Source organism: Alosa sapidissima, chromosome 7, assembly GCF_018492685.1.
Source record: "Alosa sapidissima isolate fAloSap1 chromosome 7, fAloSap1.pri, whole genome shotgun sequence".
Lineage (NCBI taxonomy): Eukaryota > Metazoa > Chordata > Actinopteri > Clupeiformes > Clupeidae > Alosa > Alosa sapidissima.
The window spans coordinates 1,611,428-1,631,306 of record NC_055963.1 but is presented as its reverse complement, the minus strand read 5'-3'; the positions used below and the strand labels follow the sequence as shown (position 1 = coordinate 1,631,306).

General features: G+C 44.9%; 2 protein-coding genes across 6 annotated transcripts in view; both read left to right on the top strand.

Moving 5' to 3' along the window:
* foxp1a (forkhead box P1a) overlaps nt 1–5,870 on the top strand; it is a 56,694-nt gene extending 50,824 nt beyond the window's left edge. For all 5 annotated transcript variants that reach the window (XM_042099474.1, XM_042099475.1, XM_042099477.1 and 2 more), the window contains 7 exons: nt 774–981; nt 1,228–1,304; nt 1,711–1,812; nt 2,028–2,149; nt 2,962–3,028; nt 3,581–3,756; nt 4,310–5,870. In XM_042099474.1, the coding sequence (XP_041955408.1) occupies nt 774–981; nt 1,228–1,304; nt 1,711–1,812; nt 2,028–2,149; nt 2,962–3,028; nt 3,581–3,756; nt 4,310–4,487 (930 nt within the window). In that variant the 3' untranslated portion in view covers nt 4,488–5,870. The remainder of the gene's footprint in view (nt 1–773; nt 982–1,227; nt 1,305–1,710; nt 1,813–2,027; nt 2,150–2,961; nt 3,029–3,580; nt 3,757–4,309) is intronic.
* Nucleotides 5,871–10,076: 4,206 nt separating this feature from the next.
* LOC121714236 (myoD family inhibitor domain-containing protein 2-like) lies at nt 10,077–19,386 on the top strand. The gene is made up of 3 exons (XM_042099517.1): nt 10,077–10,426; nt 13,204–13,407; nt 18,415–19,386. The coding sequence occupies exons 1-3, from the start codon at nt 10,360–10,362 to the stop codon at nt 18,672–18,674; spliced, it is 531 nt and encodes a 176-aa protein (XP_041955451.1). The 5' UTR covers nt 10,077–10,359; the 3' UTR covers nt 18,675–19,386.
* The last annotated feature ends 493 nt before the right edge of the window (nt 19,387–19,879 follow it).

Genomic DNA, 19,879 nt, shown 5'->3' with positions numbered 1-19,879 from the left:
ACTGCACACACACTGCACACACACACTGCACACACACACTGCTGCACACACACACACACACTGCTGCACATGCACACACACACTGCTGCACACACACACTGCTGCACACACACACACACTGCACACACACACACTGCACACACACACACTGCACACACACACACTGCACACACACACACTGCACACACACACACTGCACACACTGCTACACACAATGCTGCACACACACACTGCTGCACACACACACTGCTGCACACACCGCTACACACACACTGCTACACACACACTGCTACACACACACACACTGCACACACACACACACACTGCACACACACACACACACTGCACACACACACTGCTGCACACACTGCTGCACACACTGCTACACACAATGCTGCACACACCGCTGGACACACACACACACACTGCTGCACACACTGCTGCACACACACACTGCTGCACACAGACACTGCTACACACACTGCTGCACACACACACTGCTACACACACACACTGCTACACACATACACTGCTGCACACACACACTGCTACACACACACTCTGCTACACACACACACTGCTGCACACACACACACAGCTGCACACACACACTGCTACACACACACTCTGCTACACACACTGCACTGAGAGGCTCCAAGAGTCCATGCTCTGGGTAGCAGGATGTGTTGACCAGGGAGCTTATCTTACAGCAGAGTTTCTCCTGTTGAGCGTGCAGAGTTTAGGTCTGACCTGACTGACCTATACCCCCCCAGGTCAACCTGGTGTCCAGTATGACGCTCTCCAAGGCGACAGTTCCCAAGACACCCATCTCCATGAGTCTGTCGCAGTCGGCCATGGCCCCCTCCACGCCACGCACGTCCCTGCCCCAGTCCCCCACCGTCATCATCCCAGCCGGCCTGCACAGCACTGGACCCTCCCGCCGACGCCTCTCCGACAAGTACGGGGCCTCCATGAACCAAGGTGAGCAGCACCTGCACCTGTCTGGGTGAGCAGCACCTGCACCTGTCTGGGTGAGCAGCACCTGCACCTGTCTGGGTGAGCATCTGGCGGGTCACTACTCGCTGAGGGATGTTGGTCGGTACGACTCAGGCGCTGGACTAAGGGTGCTTGTTTGTTTGTTTTCTGGACTAAGGGTGTCTGTTTTGTGGTTTTGTCGAAGTCCGTGTGCTTGCGTTGCATCAGCTGACATCCTGTTTGCTCCCACAGACATCGTCCAAAACAAGGAGTTCTACTCCAGCGCAGAAGTCAGACCTCCGTTTACGTACGCCTCCTTAATACGGCAGGTATGTGTTTAGCCTCCTTAATACGGCAGGTATGTGTTTAGCCTCCTTAATACGGCAGGTATGTGTTCAGGTACGCCTCCTTAATACGGCAGGTATGTGTTTAGCCTCCTTAATACGGCAGGTATGTGTTCAGGTACGCCTCCTTAATACGGCAGGTATGTGTTTAGCCTCCTTAATACGGCAGGTATGTGTTTAGCCTCCTTAATACGGCAGGTATGTGTTTAGCCTCCTTAATACGGCAGGTATGTGTTTAGCCTCCTTAATACGGCAGGTATGTGTTTAGCCTCCTTAATACGGCAGGTATGTGAGCGGACCCCATCCTGCAGGAAACCCTGTTGTGCTTCTGTTCTTCTCCGTTTCCATTTTGCTCATTTGCTTTCGGTTTGTCCCTGTGTTTCATTTTCAGGCTATTTTTGAGTCTCCAGACAGACAGCTGACACTAAACGAGATCTACAACTGGTTCACGCGAACGTTTGCCTATTTCAGAAAGAACGCAGCAACATGGAAGGTAAAGCAGCGGCTCGTTGGGAACTAACCCTAGTTACTGTCCACACTAGACTAGCCTCAGCGTCCAGCGCTGCGGAGGACCACCCACTGTAAAGTGATGGTCTCTGTGTGTTGTGTTGGGTCACTGTGTGATGGAGTGATGGTCTCTGTGTGTTGTGTTGGGTCACTGTGTGTTGTGTGTTGGAGTGATGGTCACTGTGTGTCATGTGGTTCCAGAATGCTGTGCGGCATAACCTGAGTCTGCACAAATGCTTTGTGCGTGTGGAGAACGTGAAGGGGGCCGTGTGGACAGTAGATGAACTCGAGTTCCAGAAGAGGAGACCACAGAAGATCACAGGGTACGTATTACCCCCCCCCCCTCCCTCTCCCCCCCCCCCCCCCTCTCTCCCTCCCTCCCCCCCCCCTCTCTCCCTCCCTCTCTCTCTCCCTCCCTCTCTCATCCCCTTTCTTTCGCTGTCTCTCTCTCTGTTTCTCTCTGGTATCATGTGTGTTCTACGTTACCAGCAGGTGTCTCCAACGCATTCTTTAAATGGATGATCACTGTAAGCTATATTTTAAATGGACGATCACTGTAAGCTATATTTTAAATGGATGATCACGGTAAGCTATATTTTATCACTGTAAGCTATATTTTAAATGGACGATCACTGTAAGCCGTTGAGGATGCTGCTGGTTGCTACAGCTCTATTTCTTTGGGAGTTTCTGACCTACTGTGTGATTGGCTCTCAATATCCAAATCCCATTCAGAGTTAACACTGTGATTGTGGTTGTCTCCAGAGTTAACACTGTGATTGTCTCCTCCAGAGTTAACACTGTGCTTGTGATTGTCTCTTCCAGAGTTAACACTGTGGTTGTCGACTCCAGAGTTAACACTGGTTGTGGTTGACTCCAGATTTAACACTGTGATTGTCTCCTCCAGAGTTAACACTGTGATTGTCTCCTCCAGAGTTAACACTGTGATTGTCTCCTCCAGAGTTAACACTGTGGTTGTAGTTGACTCCAGATTTAACACTGTGATTGTCTCCTCCAGAGTTAACACTGTGATTGTCTCCTCCAGAGTTAACACTGTGATTGTCTCCTCCAGAGTTAACACTGTGATTGTGATTGTCTCCTCCAGAGTTAACACTGTGATTGTGATTGTCTCCTCCAGGTCTCCCTCCATTGTGAAGGGCATCCAGTCCAGCCTTGGCCACAGTCCGGCCTTCTCTGCTCTTCAGGTGAGGGACATTCGCTGGTCTGTTGCATGTAGTCTAGTGTAGTTTAATAATGATATACTGTAGTGTGCTGTTACAGGGCACATCATATGTCGGTTATGTCTGTAGTTTAATAATAATATACTGTAGTGTGTTGTTACAGGGCACATCATATGTCAGTTATGTCTGTAGTTTAATAATGATATACTGTATTGTTACAGAGCACATCATATGTCAGTTATGTCTGTAGTTTAATAATGATATACTGCATTGTTACAGAGCACATCATATGTCAGTTATGTCTGTAGTTTAATAATGATATACTGTATTGTTACAGAGCACATCATATGTCTTTTGTAGATCATTTAGTTTACAGAGTGAATGTTTCCCAATAACATTGTGGAACAAGCTATTAAATAGGTGTGTGTGTGTGTGTGTGTGTCTGTGCGTGTCTGTGCGTGTCTGTGCGTGTCTGTGTCGTGTGTGTGTGTCGTGTGTGTGTGTCGTGTGTGTGTGTCGTGTGTGTGTCGTGTGTGTGTCGTGTGTGTGTGTGTGTGTGTGTGCATCCCTCCTCAGGCTGCCATGGCGGAGAGCTCCCTGCCCCTGTATGGCTCGGCGTCTCTGGGCAGTGGGGGGCTGCACTCCCTGGCCTCTGCCATCCGCCACGAGCTCAACGGCTCCCTGGACAAGGACCAGGACATGGACAGCGACGCCAGCGACTCCAGCACCGACCTCTCCCCCCCGCCCACACTGTGAGTGGCCACACCCACCCCATCTTTGCTCCGCCCACACTGAGTGGTCACACCCACGCACTCCCCCCGCCCACACTGTGAGTGGCCACACCACCCCACCTTTGCTCCGCCCATATTGTGAGTGACCACACCCACTCCTCTCCCCTCTGCCCATGCTGTGAGTGGCCACACCCACTTATCTTTGCTCTGCCTGCACTGTGAGTGGCCACACCCACTAATATTTGCTCCGCCCACACTGTGAGTGGTCACACCCACTCACATTTGCTCCACCCACACTGAGTGGCCACACCCACTCCTCTTTGCTCAGTCCAACCATTGGCCCTGTGCTGCAACTAACCCCATCTCTGAAATTACCCCAGAATCTATCTAAACTGTAAGCTATCTTTCTACTGTGTGTGTGTGTCTCTCTGTCTGTGCGTGCGTGTGTGTGTGTGTGTGTGTGTGTGCGTGTGTGTGTGTGCGTGCGTGTGTGTGTGCGTGCGTGCGTGTGTGTGTGTGTGTGTGTGCGTGCGTGCGTGTGTGCGTGCGTGTGTGTGTGTGTGCGTGTGTGTAGATACCCTTCCAGAGTGAAGGAGGAGCAGCTGGAGGAGGAGGAGTATGAGGAGGCGGCCCCTCCCCATTCCCCGGAGATGATGCTGGACGAGTGCAGCCCGGAACTGGAGCACAAGCGCTACTATGAGCCCTCAGAGAGGAATGACCTGCCCCGGGCCTCTCCACCTGCCTTCTCCTGAGAGCCCCCCACACACACACACACACACACACACACACACACACACACACACACACACTTCCACATGGGCCTAATCACTCAGTCACTCACCCACTGTTGTGCACACACACAGAACACAAACACTCTCTCATTGACAGCTAAGATAATGTACTGAACGGACACACAGAGCGCATTTGGTGGAACACCACTGAGAACCGCCTCACGGCTAGAGGGACTTTTTGGTTGTGGTTGTTGTTGTTACTGTATTTATTTTGAATGGCGACACATTGTAGCGCCCTGTGGACCGGACTGACCTCACTGGTACGTCAAGGGCTCATCAGTGCCTGAGCGCAGAAAGGGCCAACAAAGGGCCAACTCCGTGACCGCTCCCTCCCAAGACCTCCCCCACCACACGGCACATAGGTCCCACTGCTCTCCTCCACCCACTGCCACTGACTGCCACTGACTTGTCTCGCGTGATGCCTTGTATGTTTGAATTTGTGTGTGTGTGAGTACATGTTATTTTTTATGGTAATGGTTTCATAATTTACATTTAGCTCCAGTCAGGGTGAAAGGTGTGTGTGTGTGTGTGTGGGTGTGTGTGGGTGTGTGTGTGAGTAAGAGTGTGTGTGTGATAGACAAAGGGTCATAAACTTAGTGAATGTCTCGATCATCTGATTTACCTCCATTTTATTTTGTTTTTAATTTGACAAAAAAAGTTGAATTTGAACCAAAGTGGAACATGTCTGACTAGCACTTGATGAATGTTGTTTGTTTTTAGTTCCTTTTGTTCTTCATCTTTCTCTCGGCCCGAGTGTTTGTTGAAGGGCAGGAGTAGCATACTGTGTTTTGTAGGTAGTTTTCATTCTAAGACACAATGCCTTCCATTGCATTATTTTAAAGGAATGTCTGTATATTCCTCTGACTCATGGTAGTAGATAGTACAAACTTAATTAGGAGAGGATAAATCTGCATTTATGTAAAAAAAAAGAAAGTCTAGTTTTTAAGGTTCTCTTTTGAATTTGTAACTGTCCATGGAGTTAACCAAAGACTATGAAAATATGAAAATAAGGACACATATTCCTTGTTTACATCAGATTGGCCAGGTGAGAACGTGATCGTCAGCAGCTACCAATGAATTTGTAAAAAAATAGATATTGGCAAGTGTGAATCGTTAAATGCCAAATATGGGTCAGTGTCAATCACATGTTTGATCCAGCAGTCCTGTGGGAGTTTTAACCCTCGTCTCCGCTGACTAGCGAGGTCATGAAAAGCCTGAGGCTCTTAACACTTGATTTGTTGTTTTTTATTCCCTTTTATATAATGCAAATATACTTGTTCTTGTATTTGTACAAAGGGCACTATCCTTTAATAATAAAAGCCAAATAAAAATAAATAAAAAACATCTTGTTAGATGTTCGAACATAGTTTCGAACGGTTTTGTTCTTGGTTGCGTTTATCGTAGGCCCTACATCAAATCCCGTGTAGCCTATGTACAGTACACAGACATAAAAGGCTTTTTGGTGATTGGCAGCAAAAATAGAGTTTACATTATTACCTAGCAACTGCCGCGCAACCACAGACCCAGACTCCACTTTCTAGTGACACGCGCATGTCCTGTTTGCTCTGTAGGCTGATATAACAGCAGCAGGGAAATGAGTGAAAAGTGAGTGCGTGTGTCTGCGTCAACAAGTGCATCAGGGCAAATATATAGGTAAGAAACTATAGGAAATGTTTCAACATTTACCACGCGCATCACGCACAAGGGCACCAAATAGTCCGGTGGACCCGGAAATGTTGAGTACACCAAAGTTTTATGATGGAAATATATAGTATGGGTTCCCAGCATGCAGAAACTGCCAGATGCTAATTTGCATATGTTGGGCAATTTGTGTAATTAAGCTAATTAGCATAATCACCTATATTGATCATATTATAAGAGCTGCTTGGCCAAAATGGACAATGTTAGTATGTTTTTAGGGGTTACTGGAGATGCTGAGTCCTTATCTGATATTTTCAAGATTAAAGACAAGATAAAATCACTATTTAAACTTTGGTTTGGTCACATTTTACTCTCATTAAGCTGATTTTGCTGAGTTTGGTCCAATTTAGACAGATTTTTGGAGGATAGGGCTGTAGCGATATACAGTAGGGCTGTAACGATACACCAACCTAACAATTCGATTCGTATCACAATTTTTGACCCACGGTTTGATACGAACCTCGATTTTTCTTTTTTTAGAGGCGGGGGGCTAGACATTTCAATAGCCTATACCTTAGAACACCAGAGGATTACAATGTAATATATCTGTATTATTTTATATCCTGATATAAAAAGAGAGAATGCTGAATGTCTGATATTTATGACAGCACACTTTATGCAGATTAGCCTGTAGCTTAGGCCTACTATTTCTATTACAACTCTGCCTCATTCTGCTGTCTGGTTGAAGCCTGGAAATATTGTAAACAAAGTAGCATAGTTGGCTAGCTTATCCTAGTCTACTGGTTGGACTGTTCGGTTTCCTCATGTGTGTTTAAGGTAATACTGTTCTCCTTGGGACAAGCCTTTTGGGAAACATTGGTATTGAGATGATCATTCAGTTCTCCCAGAATCCTTAGCGCAAAACATTGTGGGAATCTCAAGCACAGTCCAGCACGCTGGCCTTGCACAGCTCCCCCAACAAGCCATTGCCATCCTCGGCGCGGGCGTTCCCACATTCAGTCCAGCAATTAGTCTCTGGCACTGCCACACAGCAGGTGGGTTGCACACACCGCAAGAGCCCTACTCACCCTGGGGAACCACAACCACCAGCGGCCCAATGCGGGGCGGGCTAGCAGTCACCTGGTCTGTCGCCTCTCGTCCCCAGCTCCCTTCAGAGAACGCCCTCAGGGCGCACTTTCGCAGTGTGCACCACCGCAACGTTCCTCCAACACCTGGCGGGGCCTAGCCTCCACTGCCACAGACTCCCCGGCGCTGAGCACCGTTACTGGCACTGCACCTCCGATGCTCCACTCCGTCGTCTCGCCAGTCGGGGCAGCAGACTCCAGTTCCATCGCAGCCGGACCACGCTGCGCAATCAGGCTACAGCTACAGACGTTGGCGTCCCTCCTCTGCTGCCTTGTCGCAGAGCTGTCCTCCGCTGCTCCGGCCACTCCACACCGCCACGATCACACAAGGCCTAGACCTTCTCTCTGGCTCGTGCCATCGGATTTCACACAACAAACTTTTTTCCCCCTTATTTCTCTAAAGAGCACCGGCGAACAGGCCGACTCGAACAGGCTCCGCCAACCGTCCGTCCTCAAGGCACCACCTCCTTGCCGCTCCACCTCTGCTCTGCTCCGTAGCCAGGGCCACCGCAACTCCAGCTTAAAGCTGCCCGGTGGGGGCAGGGGCTCAAAGTCTTCTCTCGGTGAAGTCAGCGCCCAGACCAGTGTCACTACCTTATTTTCCAAGGCCGCTCTCCCAGTAGCGTGAAGTCCTTCTCCGCCGTGGCCACTGATGTGATTTCCTGTATTCTGGTGCATTTTGGGGATGGCCAATTCTAAATTCAATCAGATTCGTAGCCTACATCCTGATATTGAGGCAATGATGTCAGGCAAAGGCTTGGGCTTCAGGGCCCCCTGACCCCTTGGACCCTTGGGCCGGGTCCAGTAGGCCAGTGCAGTAATTCATCCCTGGCGGTGAGGTCTCCCACTCCCGGCTCCTCCAGCACTGAAAACACTACAGAACGCAATTTGTCTCCTACAGAACGCAATTTGCTCCTCCATGGAAAACGTGCCCATCTACAGGTGCTGCTTTGGAAAGCAGCAGACCGTCCTGATCCACCGGCTGTGGATATAACCGCGTTTGGAGGGAGTTAGAAGACAGGTATGAAGAAAGGAGAGGAACTTGCCCACCCTCGATTTAAGTCCTGTTGCTCCTCCTGATTTGTTAGATGTTATCAGCTGTAACTGCAAAGCTGGGTTAAAACTGTGTATACACGTATCTGGAAAGTGCAGCTGCAGACCTGGCCTGTACTAATTATTGTTTCTGCAAAGGCAGTGATGTTACATGTGGCAATATATTTACACAGCAAAAACAGCAGAAGGACAGGGATGAAGAGTCTGGAGAAGATGGCGACAGGACAACGGATGAGGACAGTGAGGAGTAGTAGAGGCTAGTTCTTCCCTTTGTTACTCAATTGTGAGTCACAGCAGAGGGCCAGTGAATAGCTATTTCCAAAATGATTGTGGAATTCAGAAATAACTTGAGGATCCAAATTATTCCTAAACACTGAACATTTTTATCCTCCAAAAATCCGTCTAAATCGCCCCCAAAAACTCAGCAAAATCAGCTTAATGAGAGTAAAAACGTGACCAAACCAAGTTTAAATAGTGATGAATCTTGAAAATGTCAGATATGGACTCAGCATCTCTAGTAACCCCTAAACACATACTGACATTGTCCATTTTGGCCAAGCAGCTCTTATAATATGATCAATATAGGTGATTATGCTAATTTATGCTAATTAGCTCGATTACACAAATTGCCCAACATATGCAAATTAGCATCCGCCAGTTTCTACATGCTGGGAACCCATACTATATATTTCCATCATAAAACTTTGGTGTACTCAACATTTTTGGGTTCACCTTTCTGTCCACTGGACTAAAAGGACAGAAGGGGTACCAAAATGTAGCCAATACATCGGCCTAGCTGTACTGCTAACTGCTTTTCTCTCTTCCAGAATGTTTACGATGTCAAAATGCACGAACTTCGTGTTAAATGCAAGGATGATCACGATGCAGCACCTAACTTGAACGTTACTTATTAATTGGGAACGAATCTTGAGTGCGCACCAGAGAGAGAGAGAGAGACTGGCAGGGATTAGATGTCATTGTTGACATCCCCTTTTAATATATGAAACTTATATCTGCTTGTAACAACTTAATATTATGCATAGTAGGCTATTGTTAATATGTGGCATCATATAGCACAAACAAACAAGGCTGAGTTTATGGATTAGCCTTATATTTTACAAGAGCATGAGTGACCTTAAAGTGCCAATGCACCATATAGCTCAAGTTCAACAGCATACAATTAGCAGCATTTCTTAACATAATTTCTAACTTTATAAATATATTATTATTATTATTTATTTATTTATTTATTTTTTATTTATTTTTTGTGGGGGGGGGGGGGGACGCAAATCAAATGTGGCAACCCTACTTGGGCGTGTAGTGGTGGTCGATTCTCTAAATTGAGGGTTTGCGGTGGGGTGAGGTGTATCTAGGCAACAATCATTTACTTGCCCCGCACACCCACGATTGCTGAAATAAGACATGGCAAACGTGTTTTACTTAAGAAGTTGCCTTTTCGGTCCACAGTAGGCGGAAGTACGAAAGTATCCAAATGTTTCTCTCTTGCTCGTCGTCTTCAACGTATCTTTGGAAACTCAATGAGCGAGAGAAGGGTTGGCATTCAGTGCGCAGAGGAGGGTGCTTAATGCGAGAGGCATTCAGTGCGCAGAGGAGGGTGCTTAATGCGAGAGGCATTCAGTGCGCAGAGGGAGGATGCTTAATGCGAGAGGCATTCAGTGCGCAGAGGAGGGTGCTTAATGCGAGAGGCAGTCAGTGCGCAGGATTGAGATGGCCGTCACTTCTCCGCTAAACGCGCTGCTGTTGCGCACAGAAGTAATGCCGCTACAAAGCATGTAAGCTGCTGTAATACTGTATAGGCTACAAGTTGTAATACTGTATAGGCTACACGTTGTAATACTGTATAGGCTACACGTTGACTGTTATCAGTGATTCGTCATTTCCACGGATATAAGGCATAATCCAAAGGCGCATCAAAGATCATACTGAATGGCGATCTGCGTTTCATAGATTTATTTACATCGAAGCTTCTTAAAATGGATGGGAAAACGACTGGCACCGATCTTGATGTTTCGAGAGACAGAAAGGGTCCTGTGACCGACGGTAAATGAATACCTTAAAATATTCTAACTGCATGCGTGTTCATGATAAATGAATCGCCTATTTCTAGGTTTCGGTATAGGCTACACATTCTAACCGTTCCTCATGTGTTCACTTCAGCATATATATTTCTCCCATGATGGGTAGGCTATGGGATGGGATGAGTAGGCCTAATAAACTTTTAAATAATTTTTAAAAGTATGGCTAAGCTACTGTTGTACAGGCGATGGCTCTTCATCTTGAAGTTCTGCATCTGAGATCTGTTTCTGCAACAATCTTTGTAGAATACAGAAGAACATTGAAAAGTTCTGGGGCCTTAAACTGTGTGCACTGAGCTCAACTCTGTGGAGAAAACTCTGAAGGTATAAGGTATAACTGAAAACTCTCAGGTATAAGAATGATCAGTGGTATAAAAACTATCAGTGGTATATGAACTATCAGATAAGAACTATCAGTGGTATAAGACCTATCAGTGATATGAACTATCAGATAAGAACTATCAGTGGTATAAGAATTATCAGTGGTATAAGACACATAGGCTGCATGAAATGAGAGGATGGTACCCTATTCTGACATGGCATCAATCAAGATAATCCGTATTTAAGGGGGGGGGGGGGGGGGGGGGTAACATTACTGCAATGACAGACAGTTATATCATCTCAACAAAGAGCACACAAGCTTTTTCCAACTTTTTGTCTTTGTTTGTCTCAGAGTTTGAAAAAGGGCTTTTAGAATGGAACCCTGAGGCTATAGCAATCTCCCAATCGATCTGGGTCATTAGGCGCCTCTCAAACCACTCTCAGGTGCGGCCCACTGGGACGTGCACTCTAATGTGTCCTCAGTAATCACGGCACTGGACCAGGGACCCTGTGGAGCATTTTATTGACCCCTTTTAGAAGAAAGAAAGAAAGGGAACATGGAACAAAGAACATGGAACAAAGAACATGGAACAAAGCACGGATCCCCTCAAAGAATACCCAGAATACCCAGGCCTTATTCAATATGTAAAACATTTCAAACCGAAGTGTAGCAAACTGATGCCTTGGATGAACGAAAATGTCCATAAGATCCTGTAGGAAACCTGTATGAGAGAACATGGAGGAAAACTAAGCTACAGGTTCACCGTGCCATTCTAAAAGAAAGAACATAGTAAATGACTATAGAGCTGCTCGGAGTGAGAGAAGGATCCACTAAGGTCTCTAAGGTTCTCTAAGGTTCTCTAAGGTCATTGCTGACAGCATTTGACACCATTGATCATAACATTTTAATTCACCGCTTTGCGAAGTGGGTTGGTTTCTCTTATAATGTTTTAAACTGGTTTCAAACCTACATTACTGGCAGACTGTCAGTCGAGGGGATCACGTGTCTGTACAACATGATTTTCCCCTCAGTGTGGCCCAGGGGAGCTGTCTTGGTCCTCTGCTCTTTTCCCCATATATGCTTCAACATCATAAGTCAGCATAATGTAAACTTCCACAGCTATGCAGACTATATAATTATATATTTCTGTGGAGCCAACAAACCCAGATGGCTTTGCTCCCTTCTCGCATGCTTAGCCTCCATTAATCAGTGGATGAACAACAATTTTTTAAAGCTAAATGACGATAAAACAGAGATACTTTTAGTTGGACCAAAATCAAAGTGAGACATCTTTCTTAGTAACCTTGGGAACCTGGCACACCAGGTCAAAGGTAACAAGCCTACTGTAGGGGTCATCTTAGATACAGAGTTAAGCTTTAAGCCCCATATCAGTAAAGTTACCCAGACAGCTTATTTCCACCTGAGAAACATGGCCAAAGTGCAGCCTTTTTTAACACAAGATACAGAGATATTAATCCATGCCTTTATCACTAGTAGGTTAGACTAGGCTACTGCAATGCACTTTTTACTGGTCTCCCAAAAAAGCATATAAAGAAATTGGAACTCATACAGAACTCTGCTGCTAGTCTTATAACACCAATTAAAGGGAGCACATCACCCCTGTGCTGTGCTAGCTGAACTGTACTGGCTCCCTGTTTCCTATAATTGATTTTAAGGTTCTGTTAAAGGTGCTCTTAGCGATGCCACACGTTTTTTAGGCTAAAACATTTTATGTCACTTACTGCAAACATCACCTAACCAACCGCTAGCTGACTGTCCTGAATACACTGTAAAACAAATGTGATCTCTGTGGGCAGCCCAGGCTCCAAAAACAGCAACAAAAGCAACCTGGGCAAACCTAGCCCATGAAAACATAACAAACTGTTCCAGCAAATCACAGACAAGATGCGCGTTTAGGAGAGTTTCAATTGCACGGGAGCAGCACGGGAGGGAGGGGGAGGAAGTAGCGAGCTAGCTATCTGTTTTGTTTGAAAGTCAACAGAAGTGACGTTACCCAGCATCGTTTAGAGTGCCTTTAAAATGTAATTATAGTGAAAATTGACCCAAGGGTGTTTTTCTGCATTAAAACATATCAAATAAGCCGTTGATCAACCACTACAGCGCTTGTTCCGGTATACGCTACAGCTCCAAATCGCACAGTGGATTAGCTACAGTAGGGCCTACGCTTTCAGTTCAACGAAAGGGAATACGAATACCGAACAAAGTAGCCAATCAGAGAACACCCAGGCCTTAGTGTTCTGGTGGTAAGACTTTTCAACATGTAGAACACTTCTGTGTTCTGTGTTCTATGTACCATGCACTGTCCATGTGGTGATGTGGGCTCAGTGTGTGGGCATGTGTGTGGGCTCAGTGTGTGGGCATGTGTGTGGGCTCAGTGTGTGGGCATGTGTGCTCTGCAGGCCTGAAGAGTGGCCATCGTGAGGAGGTTGTGGTCAGCGGTATCAGGAGGCTGAGCACCATATCTGAGAAGGACGCTGACGTTTCGTCCCTGGACGGCGTGGGAAACCAGTGGGCAGGTTCCAGCTCCTCTCTCCTCTCATCAGACAAACACCTGCTCAGCAGCGACTTCACCTCTTTTGAGTCCAACATGCCTGATTCTGGAGGTGAGTTTGGGTTGATCTCATGCTGATTCTGGAGGTGAGTTTGGGTTGATCTCATGCTGAATCTAGAGGTGAGTTTGGGTTGATCTCATGCTGATTCTGGAGGTGAGTTTGGGTTGCCGTGGATACAACATTTACTGGTTTGTTTATGGAATAGAGACTACAGCAGAAGCAAACTGGTATTCCGTGGAGAAGGTTTAAGGCTCATGCTATGCTATCATGCTATGCTATCATATCAATCAGTCTGCAGAATAAATAATCCTTTAAATGATCTCTTTGTCAACTACTGTTACAGACATCCACGGCTAGGACATCAGGCTACCATTTGATTCATGTTGTAGATAGTTTTGATTGCCAATGGCCTTGTTAATCTCAAATCATGACAAGGTGATACACTGATACATGCATTAATATAATAAAGATCACAAGAAGCATGACATTTCCTATTCCGCATTTAAACCACTGGAGTGTAATGTTTTAAGAGAGAAGATGTGTTTACATTCACATTGAAGTAAAGATTTATCTTTATTTATATAAAAATATGAAGATGTCTTGAATGTAGACTTTTTGTCCCTCTGTGTCCTTGGTTGCTTTGAACTTGACTGACGCACCAAAAGAACTAAACAGAAGGTTCAGCTCAACCTTGTGCACTTTTGACTGGCCTGGTCACCAGCATGACCATCTTACACCAGCTTGAGGTGGTACAACAAGTAAAATCAGTTGAATCACCATCGTAAACTGGGTAAACCAGTTGAAGGTATGTTTTCGCAAGAGATTTGCTGGTCTAGCTGGTCAACCATCATAGATGGTGGTCAAACAAGCTGGTCAACCAGCAAGCCACCTTAAGCTGATCAGGCTGATTTTTTCAGCAGGGTGGTTTTCATTTTCTTCAAATCAGTACAGTTGTACCGTAACCCCTGCAGACATCTCTGGGGTCTTGTGTTGTCATTTCTTTGTGTTGTCAGTACTTCGTGTTGTCAGTTTGTTTTCACAGTTCTCATTGCTTGCGTCCCTCTGAACCACCTCAGTCATCAAATATTTTTATGGACTCGCCTTGAATTATTTATGAGCTGGAAATGATGGCAAATGCTTTCTGAAAGGAGACTGTGTGTAGAGAAAGCTAATATAGCCGAGAATAGATATTACACTTTTATAGCCTGGGATTTAGCCTTAATAATATATAAAATGAGTAGCTTACTTTATTACTTTATTGACAAATGAAACTGGGTTGTTTAATTTGCAAATTAATACATTGAGAGGGCATTACCTGACCTGTGTGTCTGGGCCATCTGTGATGTTTGAGAGCAGCCCTGCCTCATCTGTCTGTCTGTGCAGCCTTCATTCCTCCTGGTCAGCAGCAGCTCTTAACACAGCAGTGTTGTCCATTTGTCTCTGGGATGTCTCCATACAACTTCTCTGCCTGCTAGAACACAATTACAATCCCACAGAGATGGCCTGTCCATAATAGAACACAATTACAATCCCACAGAGATGGCCTGTCCATAATAGCTCTGGCGCGTGTTCATCCACATTAGCCTGCTCTGCCCTGCTGCCTGCTCTCCTGTCCTGGGCGGTAGCTACGCTGCTCTCCTGTCCTGGGCGGTAGCTACGCTGCTGATGTGATTGAGGGTGAGTGGAGTGGACACTGCATGGGTAATAACTGACCACTTCTCACTGCCCTGCATGGGTAATAACTGACCACTTCTCACCGCCCTGCATGGGTAATAACTGACCACTTCTCACTGCCCTGCATGGCTAATAACTGACCACTTCTCACCGCCCTGCATGGGTAATAACTGACCACTTCTCACCGCCCTGCATGGGTAATAACTGACCACTTCTCACCGCCCTGCATGGGTAATAACTGACCACTTCTCACTGCCCTGCATGGGTAATAACTGACCACTTCTCACTGCCCTGCATGGGTAATAACTGACCACTTCTCACCGCCCTGCATGGGTAATAACTGACCACTTCTCACCGCCTTGCATGGCTAATAACTGACCACTTCTGTTTCAAGCTTCACATTTCAAAAAAACAATTATGTCCATAATGACAAGTGCAATCACTTATCTAGCGGAAGTGAAAGGTGATTACTTGAGTTCTATATGTGGAAATGACTTCAGTGATGTGGAGGTGCTTTTAGGCTAAGTAGTACATCTAAAAATATTTAGGTCAGCTGTCATTTTGATTGACAGTTGTGTATGTAGTGTGCAGCTAGTATTGCACAATCTTCCTCTTCTCCTAATAAATATCTAATTTTCTTGTGATCTTCGATCTCAAAGAATTTTGGATATATATATCCATATACTTATATATATATATAAGTTGGAGCGTATTTCTTTGTAGTTAGGGCAGCTTTGTCACAGTTCACACAAAGTCTGTTTTCTTTAGGCAACCAGGTTTGCCTGTGTCTGCCTGTTTCTATTGCCAGACTGTGGTTGCTAAGCCTTTATCTAGACGTTGTTTTTCTCAAGTTGGTGTCTCTTACAATTGTCAAGTATTTTGCTAATTGGTATTCCCTGTTAAGAGTCAAATAACTTTGTAGTTTACTTTGTTTTTCTGTTGTTTTTGTCCAATATGTGAGATATTTTTCTTTCTGGGTGTTGATAATTTGGTTGGTATTTATTCTTTCAAGAGGGGTGCCAGTGTCCTGAGGCTGAATAGTGATGTTAGTTCTGTTGGTTGTTTCTTGCTGGAGCCTATGGACCAACTGGATGAGGGGACTCTTTTCCGTGTTCAATTCTTGGCACTCGCTTTTTTTGGTTTTAGGGTGTGCAGTCTGTCTAGCAGTTCCTTTTAGGTGATAGGGTAATCTAGTTGGTTTTGGTATTTAGAAATTGTGTCTTCTATTTTGGTCAGTTTTTCGACTATTTGGATTTGTTCATGGGTCATATCTGTTTTGTTATACAGATTTTCAAAATAATCTTTCCATGTATTGCCATTTTGTATGGCTGGTTCTTCATGGGGCTTTTTGTTTAGCGAGTTCCAGTTGTCCCAGAAGGTATTCGTATTTAGTGATTCTTCAATTGTTTGTAGTTGGTTTTGAATATGATGTTCTTTTTTCTTTCTAAGTGGTTTTTTTTTGTATTGTTTGAGTTCCTCATAGTATTGAATGCGTAAATCGCCATTGTTTGGCTGTCTATGCTTTTGGTTTGATAATTGTCCTAGTTTTTTCCTCATCATTTTGCAGTCCAAGTCAAACCATTTCTCATCACTTTGTTTGGTATTTCTTCTTTTTTGAGGGGGACGTAGGGCTGATAGCTCTGCCAGGTAGTCAAATATATGGTTAATATTTTCTACTGCTAAGTTTACGCCTTCTATATTGTGGGGGTAACTACTAAGAGGGAAAGTCTCAATAGTTGGGGAAGCTTTAGGGTGATAGAGAGCTGTTAGGTAGTTTTCTTTGCTGTTCTTAGTCCATCTGTAACTCTCTCTCGTGCGGAACAGCTTGCTGGGCTGTTTGTGTATATTAGAGTTTTCTGTTCTTTTAAGGTATGCAGTAACTTGGCTGTGGCTGTTGGTGGCTTGACTGTGAATGCTCTACAAGTGGATGAGTCTAAGTCTGTTATCATGTAGTCAACTGTTGAGCAACCAAGAGGTGAACTGTAGGTGTATCTTCCGAGAGTCCCCTCTCACCCTACCAGTGACAAGATACAGGCCCAGGCTTTGGCAGAGCTCTAAAAGTAGTTTCCCATTTTTGTTTATTTGTGTGTCAGAGCTGTTCCGTGGGAAGTTAACAACATTTTGTGGGAACCTCTGCCCAAATATATATATATATGTGTTGCCATGATCTGCTGTATAGTCAGGAAGGGATCCTGTCCTTGCATTCAGATCTCCACAGATCAATACACTTCCCTGGGCCTGGAAGTGGTTGATTTGGTGGTTCATGGTGTCAAATATCTCTTCGTTGCAGTAGGGAGATTCAGAGGGTGGTACACACAGCACAAACAAATATATCTTTGGTTGTTTGGGTGAGTTGTTTGTTGAAAACTTTGTGAGTCCTCTTTTTTTATTAGTGAGATGTATTTATCTATTTCTAATTTATGCCATATCACCATGCCCCCTGAATCTCTCCCTCGTGTTATTCCTTTATTTTTTCTGGAGGAGATCGCTATTTCTCGATATCCTATAGGACAGAGGGTGACCTCATTATTCCTGCGCCATGTTTCTTGTAAAATTATAATGTCCATGTTTTAAATGCTTTTCTGAAATTCCACAGTGTTAGTTTTGCAACCAAAAGTGGATGATTGAATGCCTTGAACATTCCAGAGGGTAATTGTTAAAGATTTCATGGAGTACTAATTATTGAACAACCTGGATAAATGTAACAAACTTAACAAGCCTTCAAAATGAACCAATCCCAGTGAATATCAGATACATGTATCTATTTATCATATTAGTTATATTATTTATATGTTATTATTGAGTTATTCATATGCAGTGCATACTGTATATTAGTTGTGTTGTGAACTGGTTTTTGTATAAAATAAAAATTGCATTACATTTTTTTTTTTTTTTAAGTTACATGATCAGCTCATCAGACGTGTGCATATGAAAGTGAGGAGTTCTTTAATGTGTTTCAGCTCAGTGTTGTGGCTGCTGATGGGCGCTTTCAGTGCCTCAGCGTAGCTTCTGTCTTCCTCCCTGTGCTGCTGTGGCCACAGAAATGCGTCAGGCGGCTCTGCTGTGCTCCTCAGCTGTTTTTGCTGGTGTTGGCCTTTTGAGTCCAGCTTTTCAGTTCCAGGTTGATGACACTCTCTCTCTCTCTCATCTCTCTCTCATTTCTCTCTCATTCCTCTCTCTCTCTCATTTCTCTCTCCCTCTCTCATCTCTCTCTCATCTCTCTCTCATCTCTTTCTCTCTCTCATCTCTCTCTCTCTCATCTCATCTCTCTCTCATATCTTTCTCTCTCTCTCATCTCTCTCATCTCTCCCTCTCTCATCTCTCTCATTTCTCATTTCTCATCTCTCTCTCATCTCTCTCATTTCTCATCTCTCTCTCTCTCAGATGATTGTGCGTCTCTCCTGTTGGCGTGTCTCCATTGCCGCTTCTCTGAGCTGCTGAGTCTGATCCCAGAGGCCTGTGAGCGCAGTGTGGTGCGCTGCTGTCCCTCCTGTGGGTACTACCGGGCGTCCAAAGAGCCCTCGCGTGCCAACGACTGCTGCAGCTGCAACATGAGCTGCGACTGTGGTCTGCTCGACTCGTGCCAAGAGACCAGCGAGCTGATCGAGCTGGCCATGGAGATATCAGAGGTGTGCTATCGTTGAGGGAGGCCACTCCGCCGTGGACAAAGTGAATTAGAGGAGTGCTGGTCTAACCAGAGAGCAGGGGAAGCCTTTTGATGCTGTTGACACATGAGAGCAGCTTCATCCGTCTGGGATGGAGGAAGTAGCCCACTTGACTGAGTATGTCCAACTGTGAATGGTCCACCTGGAGACATGGGACTGTATGGATAAGAACAGGACAATTGGCCAGTCAAGTATATTGATACAGTGCGCATCCTCTCACTGTTTCTTTGCTCATACGGTCCCGATCGCATCTCAGAGATCCAATGAAGTGCCCCAGTGCTGCAGCTCTCAGCTGTGGCGTCTTCTTCCTGCTGCTCCATTTCCACAGCAAGGTGTCCGTGTGCATTAGGCTAATGCAGACACGCTATGGCTATGCATTGTTTATGAATGCCTTTGCACGATTTGTGATCAATACAGCATGCCTCTTTAATAAATCCCATTATATGACGTGCATAATGTATGGATTTCACATGTTGATCTTATTCAGTATCAATCAGAGTTCAAAGATCTGATGTTCATATCTGTAATCTGGGAATACCGTTAAATTATGAATGGATGATAAGAGCCAGTTTTCCTTGCCTTACAGACTACAGACTATTTGTTGCCACACCTATTTCACAGAAAGCACAAAGCATATATTCTAGCTGCACAACTCTCTGCTGCCCTCTACAGTGCATCTTTAAAACAACAACAAAATTACAAATGATTGTACAATAGAATTTCATGACTTGAAATACAGCAGACAGTGCAATTATTACATTAAAAAGTTGCAGTAGATTTATTAAATAATAATAATAATAATAATAACAATAATAATAAGCTTTATTTGTATAGCACCTTTCATACACAGAATGCAGCTTAAAGTGGTTTACATTTGGTGCATTTAACACAATAATAGAGAAAAATAAAAATAAGAAAACAATGAATGATAATAATACAAACAAACAAACAAACCAATAAATAAAACATCAGAGAATTAGAATGAAGTAAAAATGAGAATTCACAGGATGGTAAGGAGATAGATACAACAACACATATAGGCCTAGTAAAACCAGTGCAGTGTAAATGATGCTAAGGATCTGCTTGGTGTTAGAAGGTGTGTAGAAATGGAGATTAGTAGCCGGTTTTCCCAAACTATATATAGGCTCTCCCAGGCCAACCAGATGCCGCTAGTTCTGCCTGAC

Bases quoted from the DNA above. Each gene is read 5' to 3' on its own strand.
- LOC121714236 (XM_042099517.1), top strand. From the start codon at position 10,360: ATGGATGGGAAAACGACTGGCACCGATCTTGATGTTTCGAGAGACAGA. The intron at 10,427-13,203 runs GTAAATGAATAC...TGTGCTCTGCAG, and splicing joins AAAGGGTCCTGTGACCGACG to GCCTGAAGAGTGGCCATCGT. The intron at 13,408-18,414 runs GTGAGTTTGGGT...TCTCTCTCTCAG, and splicing joins CAACATGCCTGATTCTGGAG to ATGATTGTGCGTCTCTCCTG.